The sequence below is a fragment of the Neovison vison genome, chromosome 4, assembly GCF_020171115.1.
Source record: "Neovison vison isolate M4711 chromosome 4, ASM_NN_V1, whole genome shotgun sequence".
In the NCBI taxonomy this organism is placed as follows: Eukaryota; Metazoa; Chordata; class Mammalia; order Carnivora; family Mustelidae; genus Neogale; species Neogale vison.
Genome location: NC_058094.1, coordinates 75845690 through 75866673, shown reverse-complemented (window position 1 = coordinate 75866673; position 20984 = coordinate 75845690). Strand labels below are relative to the sequence as shown.

Below are 20984 nucleotides of genomic sequence, written 5' to 3'. Positions count from 1 at the left end.
GTAGCGCTATGATAAATAACCTTGTATATATTTACATTTCTATATCTCCCATGGTAAGATAGTGAGATAGTTCTCTACAAGTAGACCTGCTAGATCAATAGGTAAATGCACATGCAATGTTGCTAGATATCACCAAATTCACTTCCATGGGTCGTACCACTGAACTCCATTAATAACTTAAAAATTATAAAAACAGGTTTTGGGTTGCTAGCTTATATTTGTGTTTTAATAATAAATAAATGCACTTAATTTTAAGCAAAATGTTTTATGGTATACAGCAGAGGAGTAGTGGGAGGAAAAACAGAGGTATGGAATTAGGGAGAAGAATATGAGCAAAATTCCAGAGGAAAGCAAGGTGTTGATCTCAAGGAACAAGAATTGTCTAATTTGACTGCTAAGGAAACAGACATGCCATAAGTTCCCTAACAAAAAGCTAAGTATTTCTCACTTTAGGTTGTATTTAAAAAAATACCACATGGCTTGTGGTGGTCCTTTCAAGATAAAAGTTGAGGAACACTAAAAATTATAGAGTTTATCTAATATCAAAGTGTGATCAAGTTATGACCTACAGTTAAGGGACATCCCCAAAGGAAATCATCGGCAGATACAATTTTGTGGGAACAATTCTGATCTTAGTTAATTCCAAGTTGGCATTTTAAACTAAATACTTCATTACACATTATTATACACAGCTTTCAAAAAGTATGGCGAAAGAAACCAAGTGTGTTTCTATAGCAATACACAGTAATGAATACAATATAGAGAAAATTGACTTTGCTTCCAGTTCAAATCAAATTATTCATTTTGAAAGTACTGATTTTTATGCGACTCTGGTGTTTTATGATTATGACTTTATAACACCATAACCCAAATAATTGAGAGTGTAAGTACAAAAGTGGTACAAGAAAAAAGAGCTGGAATGAATCAGTCCTGTCCAGCTGAGTTAGACACACACATTAGAGGAATTCGTACACACTGTTTCTCAGCTTTAGAAAATATCTGAAGTTATAGCAACAACTTTGAAGTCCTCCTTTCTCGTTACTCTCCCAGTACAGAAGGGGGACAAATCTATATGACCATACATTTCAGTTTAAAAATATCAGACAAGGGCGCCTGGGTGGCTCAGTGGGTTAGGCCGCTGCCTTCGGCTCAGGTCATGATCTCAGGGTCCTGGGATCGAGTCCCGCATCGGGCTCTCTGCTCAGCGGGGAGCCTGCTTCCTCCTCTCTCTCTCTGCCTGCCTCTCTGCCCACTTGTGGTCTCTCTCTGTCAAATAAATAAATAAAAATCTTAAAAAAAAATATCAGACAAGGGAAAGGTCTGTTAGTTCACAGAGATCCAAAAATCTTCCTTACCTTTCATACTGACCGCCTTTGTTCTGAATATGATTAGCGGTGTGTTGTTCAAAGTAGTATTCCTCCAAGTTAAGTAGGAGCAAGGAAAATCTAAATTTGGAAAAAGCAGAACAAAATAAAACCTCATGTTTATTTTTTTAAGCATAAGAAAGCAGAATATTTAAAGCATCTATTCCCGAAGTGATTGTTCATTAAATTATCAAATACCTATAGGTGTGTATTATATATTAGATGCTGTCCTCTATTCAGTGGGAGAAAGCAAGAGACAGATTTGCCTAGCCGAGCAAAAGATACAATAAATAAAATTACTTACAGATGGATTTTTAAAATTCCTTTAAGAGAAACCCCAGATTTTATGAAATAAAATTTATTCTTGTCTGATCCAATCCTGGGGCTTTCCCACCTTCGGAGTTTTCATCCTTTGTTTCTGCTGGCTGGCCACTAGACTTCCCTACCTCCCCTTCCAGGCTGTACACCCCTCCTGGTCTAGTGTTCTGCCTCATGGTTAGTTACACTTATCCTGCTACTTCCACAAGATCATATGCCTCTGAGAGGTAGATCTCTAGATATTTCCCTGTAATAACAAGTCTAATGCTTTGGTATTGAACAAATAAGTAAATTGAACAGAATAGGATTAAAATATAGTTCCTTTTAAAATTTAATGTGTTTTAAACTTTCTTTTTCTATTTAAAGATCTTATTTATTTATTTATTTAAAAGATTTTATTTATTTGACAGACAGAGATCACAAGGAGGCAGAGAGACAGGAAGAGAAAGAGGAGGAAGCAGGCTCCCTGCTGAGCCGAGAGCCCGATGCGGGGCTCGATCCCAGGACCCTGGGATCATGACCTGAGCTGAAGGCAGAGGCTTTAACCCACTGAGCCACCCAGGCGCCCCTAAAGATCTTATTTATTTATTTATTTGACAGAGAGAGAGCACAAGCAGAGGAAGCAGCAGGCAGAGGGAGAGGGAGAAGCAGACTCCCCGCTGAGCAGGGAGCCCAGCTACTAATAAGCGGCTCTATCATAGGACCCTGGGATCATGACCTGAGCTGAAGGCAGATGCTCAACAGACTGAGGCGCCCAAGTGTCTTAAACTTTTAAAAACAAAATAAAGTAGCACCTGGGTGGCTCAGTGGGTTAAAGCCTCTGCCTTCGGCTCAGGTCATGATCCCAGGGTCCTGGGATCAGCCCCACATCGGAATCTCTGCTCAGCAGGGAGCCTGCTTCCTTCTCTCTCTCTGCCTGTCTCTCTGCCTACTTGTGATCTCCATCTGTCAAATAAATAAATAAAATCTTAAACACACACACACACACACACAACCAAAATAAGGTAATAAGAAAAGGTATTAATTCAGTTGTATGGCCACAGAAACAAGTATGTGGCAAATAACTGGAAACAAGTGTTTTCATTCAGGAAACCAGTGGCATCCAGAGTTCCAGGAAAAGCTCTCAGGGGGAGTGTGGGACTGGAATTCTGCTGTGTTAGGGACAGGGTCTCTCCAATAAACATAGCAGATTGAGCATGTGTGTCTATTTCTGTTACCTCCAGAAGAACCACTAAAATTTGAGTAAATGAAAATATTTTTTAAAAAACCACAGACTAAAGAAAATTGAAGAGTCACAGAGGAAGATGAGAGCAACAAATTTGTGAGAAACGGAAAACAGATGGGAGGAATCAGCAGCAATCAGAAATCAGAACAGCACACACCTCCAGTGGGAGGTACCTATCAGAAGAAAACCAACTTAAATCATAGGACTTCCAAAAAGACCCCAAATCGAAGATATTAGGTACAAAGAAGCCCCATGGAGAGCAAGGCTATGGAGTAAAAAGTAGGAAGACATAACCATTCCAAGTAACAGTTTGATAGATTATTATTAGAAAACACAAAGTATCTGTAAAGACCCATGGACAGGAATATTTGAAAGAGTCAGGTCTTTTCAGCATGATCCCATACTGAAGCCCAACAGAAAAGGCCTGCCCACAGTGACACAGAATTACATATTTCACACTTAAAGAAGAATGGATAACCCAAGATCACCAGCCTCTATTATGAAAGAACTAGACCAAAACAAGCAGGACACAACTTGAAGTTCTCAAGAACTTCTCTCTAGAGAACAGGAGGTCAAAAGCCTATAATAAATATCCTTACAGGCTCAGTGGGTTAAAGCCTCTGCCTTCCACTCAGGTCATGATCCCAGGGTCCTGGGATCGAGCCCTGCATCGGGCTCTCTGCTCCGCAGGGAACCTGCTTTCTCCCCTCTCTCTCTGCCTGCTTCTCTGCCTACTTGTGATTTCTCTCTCTGTGTCAAATAAATAAAATCTTAAAAAAAAAGAAGAATCTATATTCATGGAATAAGAAGACATTGCTCATTACAAAGAAAGCTGAGCCAAAAGAAAAATAACTCATAAAGACTAATGACAGCAGGAACCAGCTTTACCATCCTAATAGGTAACTTTTTATTAGCCTATTTATGTCTTTAAGTCCATGAACAAGAATTAATCATGGGCTAAAATGCCAGAGCTCAAAGTAAAACGCTCACTATTAATACTTACTCGGAATTTCAATACAATTACAAGAGTTAGGATTGCTAGAACAATCCTTTGATGCATCGGATAATTTCCATGAAGGTTTAACTCAGAGATCCTTTTTAATTACCTTGACCCTTATTTTTAGGTCATGCCTTAACGACCTGAGCTGGAGCTCTTTAACCCTATCTTCCCACTCCTCTTAGAAAGAAGGTAAAATAAAATAAGTATCTTTAATAAGACAATGGCATAATTTCTATGAAGCACAGGTAGCCTTCATAGACAACTAGCTCTTCCACATAATTAATAAAATATAGTCCTATTCCTTGCAATAGCACGGGTGGATCTAGAGGGTATTAAGCTAAGTTAAATAAATCAGAGAAAGACAAATACATATGATTTAATTCATATGTGGAATTTAAGAAACAAATGAATAAAGAAAAAAAGAGACCAAAAAAAAAAAAAAAGATTCATCTACAGAAAACTGGTGGTTGCCAGAGGACAGGTGGGTGGGGAGATGGCTGAAACAGGTGAAGGGTTTAAGAGTACACTTGGGATGAGCACTGAGTAATGTACAGGATTGTTGAATCATTATTTTATACACTGAAACTAATATAATGCTCGATGTTAATGATATTTGAATTAAAAATAAGTTTTTTAAAAAGAAAAGTAAAAAATATGCAATCCTTTTATATATAATAGTATATTAATAATTTTATTTAGACATATCAATTTTATATTTAAAAAATAAAAATATATTCCTATTATTATACATTATATATTACATATATAACATTACAATATATTATTATTAAGTGTCCATACTACCCAAAGTGATCTGCAGATTCAGTGGAATCCCTCTCAAAATATCAATGGCATTTAATATAGAAATAGAAAAAAAAATCCTAAAATTCATATGGAATTGAATAGCTAAACAATTAAGAAAGAAAAACAAAGTTGGCAGCCTCAATCAGTTCCTGATTTCAGAACATATTTCAAAGCTACAGTAATCGACACAAAATCAAAATCAGCAAAAAGACAGACATATACACCAATGGAACAGAAGAGAGGTCAGAAATAACCTCACATATGCTCAAATATGAGCTCCAAGGCCACACAATAAGAAAAGGACAATCTCTTCAAAAGATGGTGCTGGGAAAACTGGATTTCCACACGCAAAAGAATGAAGTTGGGCCCTTACTTTAAGACCACATAAAAAAATTAATTCAAAATGGATTAAAGACTTAAATGCAAGACTTGAAAGTATGAAACTCCAGAAGATGACTTGATGGAAAGCTTCACGACACTGTGTTTGGCAATGATTTTTTGGACAGGACACCAAAACACAGGCAACAAAAGCAAAAATAAAAGTGACCACATCAAACTTAAAAACTTCTGTGTGGCAAAGAAAACGGTCAACAGAATGAGAAGACAGCCTAAATAATGGGAAAGAATATGAGCAGACCACATATCTGATGAGGAGTTACTACGCAGGATATATTAAAAAAAAACAAAAACAAAAACCAACAACTCCTACAGCTCAACAGAAACAAAATGTAACCCAATTAAAAAATGGACCTAAGACTTGAATTGATACTTCTCCAAAGAAGATATATAAGTGGCCAAAAAGTATTTGAAAAGATATTCAATATCACTTATCACCATGAATACTCACACCAAAACTACAAGGGGGCGATCACCTCATACCTTATTAAACAAAACAAAACAAACCTGAAAATAACAAATGTTGGTGAGGATGTGGAGAAACTGGGACCCTTGCCCACTGTTGGTAGGACTGTAAAATGGTGCAACCGCTGTGGAAAACAGTACAGAGGTTCTTTCAAAAATTAAAAATACAACTACCACACAAGCCACAGGCCCACTTCTGGGTATTCATCCAAAAGAAGTGAAAACAGGATCTCAAAAGAGATATTTGCATCACCGTGCTCAGGGCAGCATTATTTATGATAGCCAGGAGGGGGAAGCAACCTAAACGTCCATCACCAATGAATGGCTAAAGAAAATGTGGTATAGTCATATGTGGAATAGTCATATAGTCATACGGTGGAATATTATCCAGCTTTAAAAAAGAAGGAAGTCCTGGGCACCTGGGTGACTCAGTGGGTTAAAGCCTCTGCCTTCGGCTCAGGTCATGGTCCCAGGGTCCTGGGATCGAGGCCCGCATCGGGCTCTCTGCTCAGCGGGGAGCCTGCTTCCTCCTCTCTCTCTGCCTGCCTCCCTGCCTACTTGTGATCTCTGTCTGTCAAATAAATAAATAAAATCTTTAAAAAAAAAAAAAAGAAGAAGAAATTCCTGTCTCATGCTACTACACTGATGAACCATTATGCCAGTGAAATAACCTCGTTGCGCTGAAACAAATACTACATAATTCCACTCACATCAAGTATCTAAAGTCATCAAACTCTTACCAAGAGAAAACAGAATGGTGGCTGCTAGGACCTGGTCCGACGGGAAAGCAGAGCTCCTTTTCAGGGAGTTGCTTTCAGTGGGGGGAGAGCTCGTTTTGAAAGATGAGAAAGCTCTAGAGATCTGTTGCACGACAGTGTGAGTGAACATCCACAACGTTACTGTACTACACACTTAAAAGAGGCTACGATGGTAAGCCTTCGTTATGTTTTTTTATAACAATCAAAAAAATTATATCAACTATTGTAGAACTGGATAATGATCTTGGCAAGTAACTTACGTCCTCCTTAATTTACCAAGACACGTATTTTGTAAGAAATGTAAAATACAAGGTAAACAGACAGAACCAAATCATATTATTTGAAGTTAAAGGATTAAGGAATTTTTCAGAGTGTGCATTTTCTTTCTACTGAAGTATTACACCTGCTTTAAAATTTTTGTATACACAAATTTTTACAATAAAGTTTCATGGCATTTTGCACGATGATTTTCAAACCACATCCTCAGGAGGAAAAGGTTCTGAGAAATCCCTATTTAAAAAAAAAAATTTATTTGACAGACAGAGATCACAAGTAGACAGAGAGGCAGGCAGAGAGAGAGGAAGGGAAACAGGCTCCCTGCTGAGCAGAGAGCCCGATGCGGGGCTCCATCCCAGGACCCTGAGATCATGACCTGAGCCGAAGGCAGCGGCTTAACCCACTGAGCCACCCAGGCGCCTGAAAAATCACTTTTTAAATGTTTTCTTTAGGAGACTCTTGGCCCTGCCCCTGGGAACTCCTTAGCTTAATTCGTCTTGTCTTTACAGAGCTGTGGTGGGCTCTTGGGATTCCTCTTTGATGAATTTACTCATTCAGCACCTTAACTTTCCTGAAAAGATGCTGCCACATTCTCATGTCAGAAACAAGTTCACTCAAGGTGGCCCTCAGAGTAACCCTGCGTCTGTGCCCATACTCACCCACCACCCAACACTCTACTGATGAACAGTATTTATAATGGATCCAGAAGACTCGGCTAGTCCATCATTTCTCTGGATTGGAGAGGGGGCGCTGTGTGAGGAGAACTATTATGTGCTCAGTGGGAGAAAACGGCCCAATGCCGTGATGATGTGTGCAGGGACGGGCATGGGAAAAGCCCGAGAGCCCAGCATTTGCCATCTCTACTCTAGATCCCCTACCACTATCCTCAGGTCATACTAGACTCTAGGGCCCCTACCACTTAGAGAATTGGTATAACCGAAGTGGGCATTTTTTGTGAGCTTCTTAAAATAGCTCTGAAATAAAGACATTAAGGAAATGCTGAACGGACAAGGGCGAGAACACAGTGCTGTGACTCAACGTGAAAATGTTCCCCCCATAATACATTTGACAGGAACCTCTCAATACAGTCATTCAGACAGATAGTATCCCGCCTACCTACGTTAACATTAATTTCTCCTTTCTCAATTCCACTAAAGACATAAACAACAACAACAACAACCGACCCTTATTCTCTGACAAAGTTGTGATGAATTAAGCTGCTGTGTTTTCCTGACTTACCAGCCAGAATTCTGTCAAGAGATTAGCATGACATGACTTTATAGTGGATTCACGCTGGAGCCTGGTGGCAACAACTTCCTCTTCTAGTGGTTTATAAATAACCTGTCTGAGCTAGAGTTAGCACTGAACTGACTTATGCTCATATGTTCTTTCTCCACCTTTCCAAGCTCTTGGATCACTGAACGATTCTGTGGCCCGAAACTCAAATTCTCCCAGCAGCTTGGAGGTAGCACACATCTTAGGACCGCTCGCTGATCCTGTCATTTCCAGTCTGAAGGTCAGTATCATTAACAGAGTACAAAACCCACTTCCTCTGTTATACATCAACTTTCCACTACCGGCCAGGGCCAGAGGCAGCAAGCTGCTTTTAAATTCAACTTCAGGAAATTAAAACAAACAAACAAACTTTTTTTTAAAAATCTGTAGCATTTTTTTAAGCCACCGCTCACTAGGGCTTCAACTTTCTTGATTCTAATTGTGCAGGTCTGTGCATCCTCTTCATCTGTCTGTGGCTGTTATCCTTCCAGCTTTACACTTTAAAAAAAAAATTATAAGCTCAGAGGAACACTACCTGTATGACCATCCTAGGTTTAACTGCTTGTCTCATTTTCTATGACTCTTCGCCAAAGACCATTTGGCTTGGACGTTCTGAATTTTCAGAGTTTCAAAACTTAATGGATCAATATCCATTCCAGAACTGCCCAGTAATAACAGCTATCTCTTTTTTTTCCCTTGTAACTTTCATTATCTGCCTTCTAAAAAAATCTACTTCTGTGTTAAGACAGAATCTAGCTTGATTCCCCTTCTGGGGCTTCAGTGACAAACAACTGGATATGGACAGCTTTTCCTGAAGGTTACCAGTACTACTACTTAATTAGAATTTTGCAAAGTTCTCAATTTCTCTGCCTTAAAATAGATCAAAATTTCAACAAGGGAACTCAAGAAACTGTAATTCTATCTCACTAGGCATTGACTAAGTAAGGTCTCTCATCACTTTCTGTGTTGCTATTTCCTGTTTTCAATCTACATCAGGTATATACCCGCCATTTTTTCTACTCACTTAGGTGGCCTGTAACAAAGGAATGCAATTATCTCCGATCCTCTTTCTAGAAAGTTCCTTAGGTTTCCCCCCTCTATTCACAGATTCCCTTGACATTCAGGGCCTCACCTTCTGTCATGTCATTCCTTTTGAGTAGGTTTGTATCTTTTCAGCACTAGATTCCAATCTCCCCCCTTTTTAAAAGATTTTATTTATTTATTTTTGAGAGACAAAGAGAGTGAGGGTGCGTGTGCATGAGCATGGGAGAGAGGACGAGGGAGAAGCAGACTCCCCACTGAGCAGGGAGTGGGATACAGGACTCAGTGTACAGACCCTGGGATCATGACCTCAGCCAAAGGCAGACGCTTAACCTTCTGAGCCACCCAGGAGTCCCTAGATTCCAATCTTGAGTCCCCATCCTAATAAGCTTCAGTAACATCTAAGACACACACTAATCCTCTTCTGTAATAAAATGTAACTCATTTTATTATTCATGTTATACATACTCACATAGAGACATCTGAGTGACTGAATGTTATTTCTAGGTATGGAACTGATTGTTTTCTCATGTAAATTACTGCCTCCTCTTTCCACCGGAGTCGCATCTCATCTTCTACCTGTTGTCCTCCAGTGTAACCAATGTCACCATTTCCTCTGGCCTTGTGATCCTCTCCTTTGGGGCTAAGTTTAAAATCTACCACTTGGCCAGACTCTAGGAAATTACATTCTCCCCTGACTATGTAAACTGTAGTTTCTTCCTGGACAAGATGGTTCAGATATCGAAATCCCTTTCATTGACACCATCCATAAGGCCAGTCATCTCTACTTTCAAGTCTCAACTATCTATGAGAATAAATGGCAAAAAGATCATGCACGCTTTCAAAATCTTTCAATTTACTCATCAAGAGTCATAGCCCGAGGGAGGATACGCCAGTAGTCTTCTCTAAACTATGGAGAAGATAAACATGGAAGCGTAGTTCAAAGGAGCCAAAAAAAAAAGAGAGAGAGAGAGAGAAATGCTTAATTACTGTTATCCGGAAAGTGCTTCTCAGATGTGAATGTGTGTACAACATGCAGGGATCACATCAAAATGCAGATTCTGATGGGGCACATCTAGGGTGCAGCCCAAGATTGTGCATTTTCTCTCTTTTTTAAAAAGATTTTATTGATTTGTTAGAGAGAAAGTGCACAAGCAGGGGGAGTGGCAGGATCCCCGCTGAGCAGGGAGCCCTATGCAGGGCTTGATCCACCCAGACTGTGCATTTTCTAATAAGCTCCAAGGCAATGGTGAGGCTGCAGGCCCATAGTGAGAATAACAAGGTTCTATCTCATATCCCCATAAACCAGGCTTCCATCATTCCTCAATCATTCTAAATTTCTGAGATACCATAAAAATAAGTATTGTCCGAATATCTACAACAGAAGCCACACATATGGTGGCACCGGGGATGGCCTTGGATCAGATAACATCTGTTCTGGTCTTAGTTCAACTGTGACTTGGCTATTAGACTTTTAGTCCAATCACTTTATCTATTTAGGCCTCAACTATAAAACTGAAGCGAGAGAGACAAATTAGATGATCTTGAAAGTCTCTTATTAACCAGTGGATTTATAGATACACTAAATAAATCCAGGCTTACACAAATCAGCAGGAATCCCATTTCAGACATTAATGGCAGATTACATGTCCAGAACAACAATCTCACTACAGGTACAGAGCCTCTAAAATTGTTAGATAAATTACTACAATCTTTTTTTTCAAATGCTTGGCTGAGGACACGGGAAAGTGAGGGAAAGTCACAGAAGAGAGAAGTGAGCAGATACTGGAGCAGTCTTTTCCCCTTGGGCTTTGCCCAACTCTGAGTACTAGAGACCCTGCATTCATAGAGCCATGTGCCCTGAGAGGATGGCGGGGGGTGGGGGGAGGGAAGGGGTGCAGGAAGCAGGGCCAGAAAAAGCTACAATCCCTCCCTAGAGTTAACACCCTTGGAGTTTGGAAATAAAACCACCTACCCTCCCTTCACTAGAGGGAGATGGTAGGCCCTGGGCTCTGGGCTGGGGGCCAGAGTCTCCCTTGAGAATATGAAATGACCAGCCTGCCTTGACACACATTTGGGGCTAGAACTCACACTACTAATGTAGCCCAGTAAAACTCAAGACAAACCAAGGTGTTTTTTTTCCTAGCATCCCAGGCAGAAATGAATCCAAATACTTTCTGTAAAAATCCAGCTGAAACCCAGGCCTGCAAGAATCCCCAAGGATAAACTTCCAAGAACAAGAAGCCAAAATCAAAAATCCTAAAACAAACAAGTAACAAAATTACCGAATGAGGGTCAATATAAGCAACAAACTGTTCAGTTGTATCTGTAAAAGTTGCAGGTAATTTATTTTCTGTATCTGATCACTTCAAGAGATAAATTTAAAGAAATAGAAGGACATCAAAATATAGCAGAGACGGGACGCCTGGGTGGCTCAGTTGGTTGGACGACTGCCTTCGGCTCAGGGCGTGATCCTGAAGTCCCGGGATCGAGTCCCACATCGGGCTCCCAGCTCCATGGGAAGTCTGCTTCGCTCTCTGACCCTCTCCTCGCTCATGCTCTCTCTCACTGTCTCTCTCTCTCAAATAAATAAATAAAAAATCTTTAAAAAAAAAAAAAACAAAATATAGCAGAGACTCTTATCAAAATGGATCAGGCAGTTATAAATGACCCAAATAGAATTAGACATTTAAAAATAATTGAAATTAAAGCAAATGAGTGATATAGACAACAAATTAGGCCACTAGAGAAAAAAAATTTTAAGTTGTAAGATGGATTTAAATAATGCAGAATGCAGCATATAAAAGTACAGATAAATGTTAAAGAGTCTTTATGAGACATAAAAGCAATATTCTAAGAGCCGAAGGCTCGGCTCCAAATTTTCTGAAACCGTTTCAGCTTTAGGAATACCAATCAGGACAGGTGAATAAAAAGAAATTTCTATAGAGACAAACAGCAAAGCACTAAAAAGAGGAGATCTTAAAAGCATCCAGAGTCCTGCTTTTAAAAGACAGAGTCCTTACAAAAAACTGTTAGACTTAAATGCAGGCTGGTCTCCCTCAGAATGGAAAGTGGCCTTCTACAAAGCTCCACAGAAAACTGCTATGCTTCCCGGTCAAGGGCAAACAGTCCCAATCAAATGCAAGGCTTGGGCCCCAATGTCTTAATTACGCCAGAGAACATGCTGGTGGCTCTCTAAACATGAACACAGATAAACCAAGTTTTGCCCCAATCCTGCCACATCATACAGACTCAAGTTCAAGGCTTGACAGTCCCACTCAGGCCAGAGAAGAGACAAGGCCAATGCACAGTCACAGATGCTGAGCTGGACATGGTGAGCCAAGGTTCCATCACAGCATAGCTCTAGGCATCTTGGCTCCTGGGCACTCAATGAGATACAGGATGCTCCTGGAGTTTGAAGCATGACCCTGTCAGGTAGCTAAGAGCTGCACCACGGAGGGCAGAGCACACCTGTTATTGACCTTTTCTTGGAGTTTTCAAGTTGGGTTTTCTCCCACCAACAACTGCTCCAACAAGGTGGGTGCATATTCCCTGGCTAACTGTCTTCATTTGCACAATCTTCAAAATGCTGAGAAAATTACAGTTGATCCTTGAACAACATGGGTTTGAACTGTGCTGATCCACTTATATGTGTATTTTTTTTCCAATAAATACACTACAGTACTGTAAATGTATTTTGTCTTCCTTATGATTTTCTTAATAACATTTTCTTTCCTCCAGCTTACTTTAAAAATACAGTATGTAGGGGCACCTGGGTGGCTCAGTGGGTTAAAGCCTCTGCCTTCGGCTCAGATCGTGATCCCAGGGTCCTGGGATCGAGCCCCACATCAGGCTCTCTGCTCGGCAGAGAGCCTGCTTCCTCCTCTCTCTCTGCCTGCCTCTCTGCCTGCTTGTGATGTCCGTCTGTCAAATAAATAAATAAATAAAATCTTTTAAAAAAAAATACAGTATGTAATACACATAGCATACAAAATATATGTTAATTGGTTGGTTGTTATTGGAAGGCTTCCAGTAAACAGCAGGCTACTAGGAGTTAAGTTTTGGAGAAGTCAAAATTTATACACAGATTTCTGGCTGCACAGGGATTGGCTCCCCTAACCCCCATGTTGTTCAAGGGCCAAAAATATATATCTAGGAAAACTGATCACCAAAACAAGAACATAAGCACATGTTCAAACAGACAAAAACAGTTTATGACCATTAAGGGAACCTCTAAAAGATATTCTTCAGGAAAGAGAAAATAATTCCACAGAGAACATATGATTGTCAAGAAGGAATGCTGAGCTAAGATAATGGTAAATATGCATGTAAAAATATATTAACTAGATAATTGCTATGTTTAATTTGTAGGTTTAAAATCTAGATTTTAAATCTAGATAGAAAATACTAGACAACAGAGACTATAATTTAGGATGGGACAACAGGAATTACTCCAAGGTCCTTATATTGTTAGGGAGGAGGGTTATGAGAATGATTAGTTTCAGATCTTAAGCTAAATATAATGTTAAAATTTCTAGGTAAGCTCTAGAAAAACAGAAACAGAACACACAGGTACCATAATCTCCAGGTAAAATGAAAGGGAGCAAGGGGGTCTTAATCTAAAATAAGGAAAAAATAAGACAAAACTAAAGAACAAAATTTAAAAATCCAAGTATATCTGTAATAAAATAAATGTAAATGGACTAAAATTAATCTGTCAAGACAAAAATTATGGGAAATGAATTATTAAAATATCCCACTATTATATTAGCCTTTTAATAAGAAATATACCTAAAACTTAGGGATACAGAAAAATTGGAAAGCAAAAAAATGAAAATTCCATATAATACAAATACCCCAAAAAAACTGATAAAGTTATATTAATATCAGACAAAACAGAAGAAAAAAATCATTACTAGAAGAGGTCATTGTATATCAACAAAAGATTCAATTTTTTAAGAAGATAGCAATTTTAAACTTACCTAGACTTAATAAAATCCTCTGAAAATATGTATAGCAAAAATTGATAGAAATATAAGTCAAAGTTTGCATCATGAAGAAACTCCCAATTATTGATAAGTCAATCAGAAAAAAAATTCACTAAAAATGAAATATCTAAAGGGTGCCTGGGTGGCTCAGTGGGTTAAGCCTCTGCCTTCGGCTCAGGTCATGATCCCAGGGTCCTGGGATTGAGAGCCCTGAATCTGACTCTCTGCTCAGCGGGGAGCCTGCTTCCCCCTCTCTCTCTGCCTGCTTGTCATCTCTGTTTGTCAAATAAACAAATAAAATCTTTTAAAAAAAGAAAAAAGAAAAAAAGCAATGAATTCATTAAGTGACCATACCCAACTTTATATCACATTAAAAAAAATTTTAATGAAAATCATAGAGCAAACCCATTCAAATTTTATGGTTGTTTTCTTGTGTCTTCTTCTTCTTTTTTTTAAAGATTATTTATTTATTTATTTGACAGAGATTATAAGTAGGCAGAGAGACAGGAAGAGAAGGAGAGAGAAGCACGCTCCCTGCTGAACAGAGAGCCCGATGCGTGGCCCGATTCCAGGACCCTGGGATCATGACCTGAGCTGAAGGCAGAGGCTTTATCCCACTGAGCCACCCAGGCGCCCCTTCTTGTGTCTTCTTAAATGGCAACCATTTTGGAAGAAGCTATTTTTAGGTTGCCATAAGGGCATAAGGTGAAGGACTAGTAATGCAGTTTGAGTAAATACAGTGTAAATTCTAAGTTAATCAAAATATCTGCAACATTTATTTCTCCTCCCACATTTTTTTTTGTTTTTTATTTTTTATGTGAGAAAAATAAACCCTACTTCTGAGTCAAAGTTTGGTAGATTTCCTTCAACCCTTCAGCATTCCTGACTAACTGTGGCTCTACAGTTTATTTCCATTTTCAACCCCTGGCATATCTCAATGAGATATTATAAGAACAGGACGGTCAGTCTTAGAAATAAGAGAATAAACAGGAGGATAGCAAAGCACTTTTCCCTCTCAACCAGTACTTATAGTATAATAAATAAAAAATAACATATTAAGCAGAAGATATTTAACATCAGCCAAGAAACTTAATATAAGCATAACCAAGAGAATACATACACATGGAATGTTTGAAAGCAAAGCTGAATTCTATCAAGTGCCTGTGAAACTATTAAGGAAATATGTGTGCTCAATATTAATTCATGATTACTAATGTTTTATCCTGGAATGACAGCTTACAAGTTACACCTAAGTAATTTGTTGTACAATATTATAAAGAGAAAAAGTTGACTCTCCCCCAGTAGGAGCATGCCTCAACTCTCTAAATTTCTAGTCATCCAAGAAAAAACAGCCATTCTACCATCACACCACTTCTAAATATAAAGATAAAAAATATTTAACTATTAGCCCACTTCTAAATCTTGAAATAGAAATATCTTAAATAGCAGCCATTTGTAAAATATCCTTATCTGCCAATGTTTATTTCCTTATCTACATGTTTGTTATTTCCAACAATTCAAAAGAAAGCTATGTGAATTGTCTTTTGAAATTTTTTTCCATCTACCTTCATTAACACCTACACAATGAATTTTTAAAAACCAGTAAAATTAATATAGTTTCTGGCATCTGTATCTTAACCAGGATACTAGTGTACTTAACCTGAATGACCAAGTATCTCTTTTGTTTTCTAATACCAAACATTACCAAAGCATTTCTTCATAAACATTACTAGTAAGCGGCACCACTGTACAGTTGTTTAAGCCAGAAACCCGAGAGGACTGCCATGTTGAGCAAATGAAAAGATAGGACGCCTAGTGAAATCTGAATTTCAGATAAGCTACAAAAAATTTAATATAAGTGTACCAAATATTGCATGGTACATACCTACATGAAAATATTTTTCACTATTCATCTGAAATTCAGATTTAACTGGGCATTCTGTATTTTACCTGACAGCTCTAGCTGGGATTCTTTCTCTGTTACCTTTTATATGAAATCTACCTCTCCAAGACCTGTTCACTCTACCTCCCCAAGATATTGAAAACCCATCCACTTTTCTTCATTTCTTCTGCCCCCCATCTTGGTCTAAGCCACCAATCCCAGAAACTCCCAACCAGTCTCTGTGCTTCTACCTTTGTAGAAATACTGCTTACTCTAAATGCAGTAGCATCAGTTTAATACTAAAAGAAATAAAAGCTAACTTCAGGTTTCTCATTTCCTGGGGTCATTATCTGGTAGTGGTAGAACTCTAAAATCTCACAAGCAGCATGAGAGGGGGACCAATGAACTCACAACTCTGAATAAGTGAGGCCTTTTGCTGGGTCAGCCCTGAAGCAGTCCCAAAGAAAGTAACAGTTCTCATGGGTATGCCTGTGCCAATGACCTTTATCAATTCTTGCGCTAATTGGTGTTTATTGCCTCAAAGGGATGACCCAGGAAAAATCTGTGTGGAAACAAAGTCGGTTTAAAATATTTCTCTCTTTCAGAGTGCATTCTAAGGTTTATAGGGATAGCATGGTTCCAACCCACACCTAATTGTGAGACAGAGTCCTTTCATCCAACTAGTATTCTGTAGAAACCTTCTGGGTAGAAGTCTGCTTCTCAGCCCAAGGTTGCAAAGCTAGGGAGCCGAGAGTTAAAAAATTGGAGCAGTCAGCAAAGAGGATTCAAATATATCGAAGCTATGCGACACCAACTTCTTCAGATTACTGATGCTCAGGAATATTGGCTGCCTGCTGACGGATGAATAAATGTTTTGGTTTTGAGAGCTCCAGTTATCTCGGTGCGCTGCTAGCCTGTCACACTGTCTGACCAATAGATACACACAAAGCAGATTATACACTGAAACCCAAGAGCAGACTTGAAGATTTGTGTGACATTGCCGAGCTGTATAAACCAACCAAATTAAACAAAAATGACAGCTATGGAATTAACTGGCAGATCTAAAGAAAACAGGTTTTTCTCTATACCAAAGGGGCCACAGAATGGTTACAAACGACTCTTTGATCACAGAACACGATGGCAATTCAAGTGTTTCTAAGTTCTTACAATGCAAATTTGCACATCCATCTACTTAAAACAGAATACCCCCAATTCTTAATGTTGTTGGTACAGAACAAAGAAACTCTCCTCGAGGTCCTTCCACAAAGACGGGCATTATAAATGAAGTCAGAAGAGCCTCTACGAGTGTGAGTTACTTTATTTAGGGTCTAGTTATTATTTAGCATTAAAAGTAAGTCTTTCTGTGGATAAAACCTAATCATAAAACCAAAAACGTTCTCAGAAGCCATATCCAAGATATGCTTTTTTGATACATCTTATCTTCTTCTCTACAGTGAAGAATAGAATCTTAAACTATGGATATCCTGGCCAGGCCAGTAATAGGGATTAGAAAAGGATATGAATGTTTGGACGAAACGGGTCAAGTCAATACCTATAAAATAGGTGTGGATGCTGCAAGACCACACAGACCTTAAAGCCTACACCTGTATTTCCACATATAATCTGCTTTGTTGGTGTCCACTGCAGGGGCCAAAGGCAGGCTGCCCCAAAATATGCCCCTCTAGCATATTTTTTGAAATAAAAGTTACTTAAGAAAAAGCCAGTGCAAGGTCACTCAGACCCTCCTCTGTCCCCTTGAAAGCAGGAAACAAATCTCCCTGTACTAAGAAGTAAAAAGACATCTTTACACCAGAGATAGGGACTTAGAAGCGAAGAAAGCTGCAGAAACAAACCTTGTTACTATTTTTTTTTTCTAATCTACTACCTCAGCCTAAATTCTGCTTAGAATTCCTAATTAAAGCTCCCAAACATGTTTTCTCTACCCTGTCAATGTCTCACAAATGTATTGTCTCTTTGTCTAAAATATATACAAACTACTTGCCTTGGTCATTTCTTTAGGCCTCTATTTTAATATTGGGCCTCTGCATACATGTAATAAAACTTTGGCTTTCTTCTCCTGTTAATCTGTTTTATATATATTTCATTTAGTCCAGCTGGAAGACCTTCAAGGGTAAAGATTTTTTCCTCCCCTACACCATCCATCACACAACAAGGCGACCGGCTAGCAGGACTCCTGGGTAACTTGCTCTCGCAATCAAAATAACTGTAAAGCGATTCATTCCCAGTTCCTTTTGGCACCCGGGACCACAGACCCAAAAATCAGCCAAGTTACTTCATTCACCAGAAATACACTTAGAGCAGAAGTGAGTTTTTTTGTGTGTTGTTTTGTTTTTACAAACGATTTCCTCTGGAGGCTGAGGATCAGAAACTAAAACGGTGCTGCTCTGAGATCATCTGAGCTTGGGCTCGTCCTGGGACCCCAAATCCTTACTGGTCCCTCTTACTGGGATCTGGGGATAATGACTATTGTGCCTCACGGAGCGTTCGAATGCAAAGCCTTCAAATACACTTAAACACAATGAGGCCCATTGCTCGGCGTTTGTGAGGTCGCTCTTGGCTTTTCTCAGGGGAAGGCCTTTCTTGCGGCCCACCTCGCGGCCCAGCCGGGCAGGGAGCTGGGCAGGCCTTAGCCTTCCGTCCGAAGAAGTTGGCAGAAAAAGGCGCAGGGAAGCGAAGCCTCCGCGTCTTCCCCGGTGCGGGCGGGGTGATCGGTGCCCGCGCGGTGCGGCCGGGCGGAACAACGCTGTGGCTCCCACGCAGTGCGGGGACCCAGCGCCGGTGACCCGGGGTCCAAGGGAGGCCGCCGGGCCGCGCACCGCCAGCCGCTCCCCTCTAGAGAACGCCGGGGCTCGCGCTCGGGCCGCACGCCCGCGAGGGAGTCCACGCCGGGACCCGCGCGGCCTCTTCCGGGTAAGCCGGGCCGCAGGAGCCGGGACCAGCGTCGCTCCGCCGGGGCTCGGCTTGCCGTCGGACCCGGCCCGGACGCTGCCCCGACCCTGCCCGGGCTCCCGGGCTCCGGCCGCGACCCCCGCCCGGGCGCCCAGCACGCCCCGGGCCTCGGCCTTTGTGCCGGGGCTCCCCACACCGGGGCTGGGCTCTCGGACTCCCGCCGGCAACCCCGCTCCCGCCCCCGAGCAGGTCCCCGGCCCCGACCCCCGCTCCCGCCCTCCCCGCCTCCGCCCGCGGGTCCCGGGCAGGCGCTCACCGCTCCTTGGAGTAGAGCTGCAGCTGCTGCTCCCGCCGCTTCTTCCGGATAAACGCCATGGAGGGAGCGCAGCGCGCGGGCGCGCCGGGACGCACGGCTCGGGCGCCGCTGTCGTCCGCGAGGAGTCAGGGACGCGGCTGGGAGGCGGGTCCGGTGAGCCGGCCTGCAAGGTCCCGGCCGGGAGGGGAGCGCGGGCCGCGGCCTGGCTTCGCGTGCAGTGGCGGCGCTGGGCGCCGCACAGCCCGACCGCCCGACGCTGCGCCCCAGGCCCCGCGGCGTCCGGCCGCGCTCAGCGGAGCATGTTCGCGTGGGGACTCCGGCGGCGCCGTGACTCAGGCCGGAGGAGGGGCGCTCGCTGACCCCGAGGCACTCGGGCCCCCGGGGGCCCGGGAAGGACCGGGGCCAGCCTGCGGTCTGTCCTTGCACGGCGAGCGTTCCCGTTTCGCCACCCGCGGCACCGCGGCGTTTGTACTGTTGTACGCACGGAGACAGATGCTTGCCCATGAGCTACCCCGCTCTGCTGGCTGCGGGGAATCGAAATAACTGTTTGGGCTCTCGATCTCTTGTAGCTGAAATACGCGGTCGCATGACTTTTTTCGCTTTTCCTAACAGCTTTCTTGAGATAGAACTCCTGTGCCAAGCAATTCACTCATTACAGTGTACCATTCGGTGGCTTTTAGTATAGTCACAGGTACCCCTCACTGTAGCTCCCCCAATACCCTTCAGTTATCACCCTCACGCTCCTAGCAAGCACTGATGAACTTTTCTGTGTCTATGAATTTACCTATTCCTGACATATCACGCAAATGCAATCATACGTTATGTGGCCTTTTGTGCCTGGCTTCTTTCATTTAGCGTAACTTTTTCAGGTTCATTCATGTATCTGTACTTCATTCTTATTGCTGGAGAGTAGTCTAGAATGTGGATATACCACATGTTGTTAATTCATTCATCATTCGGCTATTATGAATCATGCTGCAAAAGAAATTGTACATGTTTTTGCATGGACAGATGTTTTCATGTCTACTGATTACATACCTAGGAGAGTCATGTGATAACTCTGTATTGAAATGTTTGGGAAACTGCCAAACTGTTTCCCAAAGTGGCTGCACCATTTCCACCAGCAGTATATAAGGGTTCCCAATTTCTTCAGTTGCCAACACTTGTTATTTTCTGATTTCTCCATTATAGCTATCCTAGTGGGCATGAGTGGTATCTCACTGTGGTTATGACTTTAATATATCTTGAGTCCGAGCCTGTGGTTGTAAGGGGATTCTTGAATAACAGACTTCTAAATTGTATATATGCTGACCCATCTAATATTGTTTTACAGATCAGGTTCTGCAGAATTCGATTTTTTTAAAAGATTTTATTTATTTATTTGACAGACAGATCACAAGAAGGCAGAGAGGCAGGCAGGCGGGGCGAGGGGTTGGGGAGACAGGCTCCCTGCTGAGCAGAGAGCCCAATGAGGGGCTAGATCGATCCCAAGACTCTGGGATCATAACCTGAGCCGAAGGCATCGGCTTTAACCCACTGAGCCACCCAGCCTGCCCAAGAATCTAATTTTTAAAAGCTTCAAGTAAATGTGTATATCTACTTGATAGAACATGGCAGGACTCTGAAGAGAGGAAGGAGAGCCAAGACTAAAAGCCAGGGATGGATCTTACTGAGCTTCATCCCAGCAGCATTGGGAAAATGAAATGCACAAAGTGGGCACCCACTACAAACATTCTGGCATGAGTGAAGGTGAATGGATACCTTGTAAGTTGGATTGAGTCCTTTCCATGTGACCAGGTGCTGTGCAGAACCTGTAACTGTAAAAACAAGTCAGAGATATTAGCTCAGTGCACTGATTGGAAATTGTGGCTAATTGGGGAATCCAGAAAAATACATGAACAGATACACAATGAAACAGGATAATAAAAGTTGCACAGAGGCACAACATGATGTCTTTCTATATGAG

The 20984-nt window shown here is 41.4% G+C and overlaps 1 protein-coding gene across 2 annotated transcripts in view; it reads right to left on the bottom strand.

Annotated features, from left to right (window-relative positions):
* Window positions 1-19161, bottom strand: part of NSMAF (neutral sphingomyelinase activation associated factor) — a 58415-nt gene extending 39254 nt beyond the window's left edge. For both annotated transcript variants that reach the window (XM_044245552.1, XM_044245553.1), the window contains exons 1-2: window positions 19019-19161; window positions 1356-1445 (exon numbers count right to left, since the gene is read on the bottom strand). In XM_044245552.1, the coding sequence (XP_044101487.1) occupies window positions 1356-1445; window positions 19019-19077 (149 nt within the window). In that variant the 5' untranslated portion in view covers window positions 19078-19161. The remainder of the gene's footprint in view (window positions 1-1355; window positions 1446-19018) is intronic.
* Between the last annotated feature and the right edge of the window lie 1823 nt (window positions 19162-20984).